Source organism: Nannobrachium achirus (genome assembly GCF_963921795.1).
Source record: "Nannobrachium achirus genome assembly, chromosome: 23".
Lineage (NCBI taxonomy): Eukaryota > Metazoa > Chordata > Actinopteri > Myctophiformes > Myctophidae > Nannobrachium > Nannobrachium achirus.
In genome coordinates, this window is record NC_137830.1 from 25,893,010 (window position 1) to 25,896,196 (window position 3,187).

Consider the following 3,187-nt stretch of genomic DNA (forward strand, 5'->3'; position numbering starts at 1 on the left):
AAGGCTTCAATGTCTCAGACTATTTATGTGCAATACAAGAGAACACATATAAAGTCACATTATCTCAGAGCAATGATGCAACTGATTATTCTCTTTCTTGATGATCCCCCCCGCCAAGCCTTGGGCAAAGCAAAGGCCTGGCAAAATGACTTAGGCCGTCAGGGCCTATAAATGCCACAATTCCCTTTTTTCATGTTCTGAGGATTATTTTACTTCTTAGAACCTTAGTTTTATAACGGAAGATAGTTGAGGTTGGATTGGGTTGAAACTTTTCCCATTTTATAGTTTTTATACCGTAAGTCATATGAGGGTTGGATTGGGTTGGAAACCTAGCTCGCCCAAACATGGAGATGTCGTATGTCATAGTACTGAGGTCATAGTAGACAGCATCACAGACTGGCCTCACTTTCCTGCGGGGGTATGAGCTCTGCTCTGGCACCTTCTGCGTTGTGCCTCTTGATAAGCTCCTCCACCTCCCTCTGCTTCAGCACCGTGATCCTTGTCTTCCCGTCCTGCCGCGTCAGGGTGGCGATCTCCACTTTGTCTGCCGAGAGCTTGCTGGCATCCATGGTCCTGTTGAGGACTTTGACGGCCAGGGCTAGAGCTGCCACCAGCGTTGTCTCTCCTTCTTTGTACTCTTGCTTCAGCATGGACACTGCGGCGGCGGTGTTTTGGCCGATGCAGGTGGCCTTCCAGCCTCCGTAGTTGCCACTGGGGTCACTCTGGTACAGCTGGAACCCGTAGTGTTTGTCCCAGCCCATGTAGAGCAGGGACACGCCGAACGGCCTCTTACCCCCGAACTGCGTGTAGGCCTGTTTGATGTCGCACAGGTGTGTCACCAGCTGCTCACAGGGGATAGGCTCCCCGTACTGCAATGTGTATCTCTGTGCAATCAGTCGCAGTTCATTAGTGAGAACATTAGCATCGGATGTGATTCCAGCAACGCTGCAAGCCATGTCCTTGTTAAGCTTGTAGATCTTCTCGGAGAAGAACACGTCATCGAGCAGTTTGTGGACGTTGCGTCTCTCTGCGGCCAAAAGGATGCCATCGTCCGCAAGGATTCCCAGACATGTTCCAGCATGGCCGATTGCTTCCATGGCGTATTCCACCTGGTATAAGCGTCCTTCAGGGGAGAAAATGGTTGTTCTGGAATCATATCTGCGAGACATTTTCACAATAGTGTAGACTCAAAACCGTGGAGAAATCCTCTTTCAGCTGGTTAATTGTAATTACATTCAGATATTGATTTCAAACTACATGCGCAACTCCACTGGGACGTGCAGCACTGGCATGATTATTTATATGGGTGGGTGACGTGACGTAACGTTTTCGCTGTCCTCGGTGTCAAACATGTATAAATAAAAAATATATTTGTCAAAAACCTTCTGAATATTGTGCAGGACATTAAGCTTTATGTGAACTTACTCAAGATTAAAACATTTCATTCCTCATTTCTTCAGAATTTTCAACCAAACATGGCAAAACTCATATGGTGTGACTGTCCTGACCTTGTTTCTCAAAGTGGGAACTTGAATAAAACAAAGAAAAAGAATTGCTAAAAATCATTTGAAAATGAATTTAGGCTAAAAAAATGTCTATTTGTGAGCCTATATCTTTTGAAAGTCAAAGCATAATGTTTTCAGTCATTTCTGATCAAAAACATTTTGTCCCCCAAACCAAAATCATTTGGTGTGACACTAGTTTGGACAAATTAAACAGGCAATTATTTGGACACCTATTGGCTAGAGAGGTCCTTCTTCTGTAAGGCTATTCAGCACTCCCAGCACAACTGCAAGACAGGTGTCTGAGGTGAGTTATGATTTTAACATTTTCATGAAATGCCATCTTGTTGAAACTTTGACAAACTCACCACTTTGGATGTCTGTTGGTGTGACACCTTTTCATTAAAAAAAAGCTTAAGTTATTTGAAGTTTTGGTCATATTTCCATGTAGATCTAGTTTGCTTTGTTATAGCTAGCATGCTGTTAGCATGCTAATGTGTACATAGTAGCCTCAAGGTAAACCTAAATGCAGAAAACGTAATATGGTGTGACACTTAATCATAATGGTGTGACATGTCTGCTTGTCACGCCATATGACTTGATTGTCACACCATATGATTTATACTGTATTTAACTACAGATATAACAATAAATAACAAAGTTCCATGTTTCTTTTGTACATTTAAACATTTGTTTTAAACATTTTTACATAAAATTTAATTTAGCTTCATTCAGTATTACTTCAAATTCATCAGACAGAGCAGAAACCCCTTCACAGAAACCTTAACATATTGTTTCAATCTAAACAATATTTTCTCTTTGTCTTAAACTATATATTCCATTTTCTTTTGTCAGCTGGAAAATGACAAGTGCTGAGAGAACGAGAAAGTACAGGGAGAAACTAAACAATGACCCAGCAAGGAGAGAGGAGCCAAAGGGGCGAGACTGCATTTTCTACGAAGAGCAGGAGGTTGTCTGTGGCATAGCAGAACCGCAACAAGGCAGCCGGTTTGCTACCCTCACCAAATACGACTGGCTGATGTACAATACAGTCTAAATGTATAATCTAATCTGATCTAATACTTTTGTACTTTCACTCACTGGACTGGACAGTGGACAGTGTTAAGGTAGGACCCGAGACAAAACTAGCGAAAATAGCTGATCTACAAGCTCTCAACACGTTGTGCTGCGAGAGCTTGTAGATCAGCTATTTTCGGAGTTGCGCAACCCAGCACTCTTTAGCTAGTGGAGATGTGGTGTAATGTCATGATTCCTAATTACATTTGTTCAACACAAAATGCTGTGTTCAAGTTCAGGAGACTTCGGAAAAAAGCAATTTACCTGAATGCTGAGTTCTGTTTCCACTAATTGGTGTTAATAAATTGTTGCCTTGGCTCCAAGTGTGGCTATGCGCCTTATTGTCTCTTTAGGATCCTTCTGCCGTGGGCCGGCAGAAGACTTAGGTGTGCGTAGCATTCCTGTGCACATCCTCATCATCCATCTACTACTACAATTCTTTCTTATCCCATGTTAAAGCCCTACAATAATATCCTGTTCAGAAATATTAAGGCCATGTTATCCTGGGTAATTGTTTAATCAATCAGTAAAGTTCAGTACTCACTAATAGGTAGGTTAAAGCACAGTTTGCTTTGACACATGAAGATATGATCATACGGTGTGACACT

At 42.1% G+C, this 3,187-nt stretch overlaps 1 protein-coding gene across 1 annotated transcript; it reads right to left on the reverse strand.

Moving 5' to 3' along the window:
* Positions 1–389: 389 nt before the first annotated feature.
* Positions 390–1,169, reverse strand: LOC308308838 (proteasome subunit alpha type-4-like; the record flags this gene model as incomplete). Its single annotated transcript, XM_080754290.1, has 1 exon — positions 390–1,169. One exon carries the CDS (start codon positions 1,167–1,169, stop codon positions 390–392), a length of 780 nt encoding a protein of 259 aa, XP_080610416.1.
* Between the last annotated feature and the right edge of the window lie 2,018 nt (positions 1,170–3,187).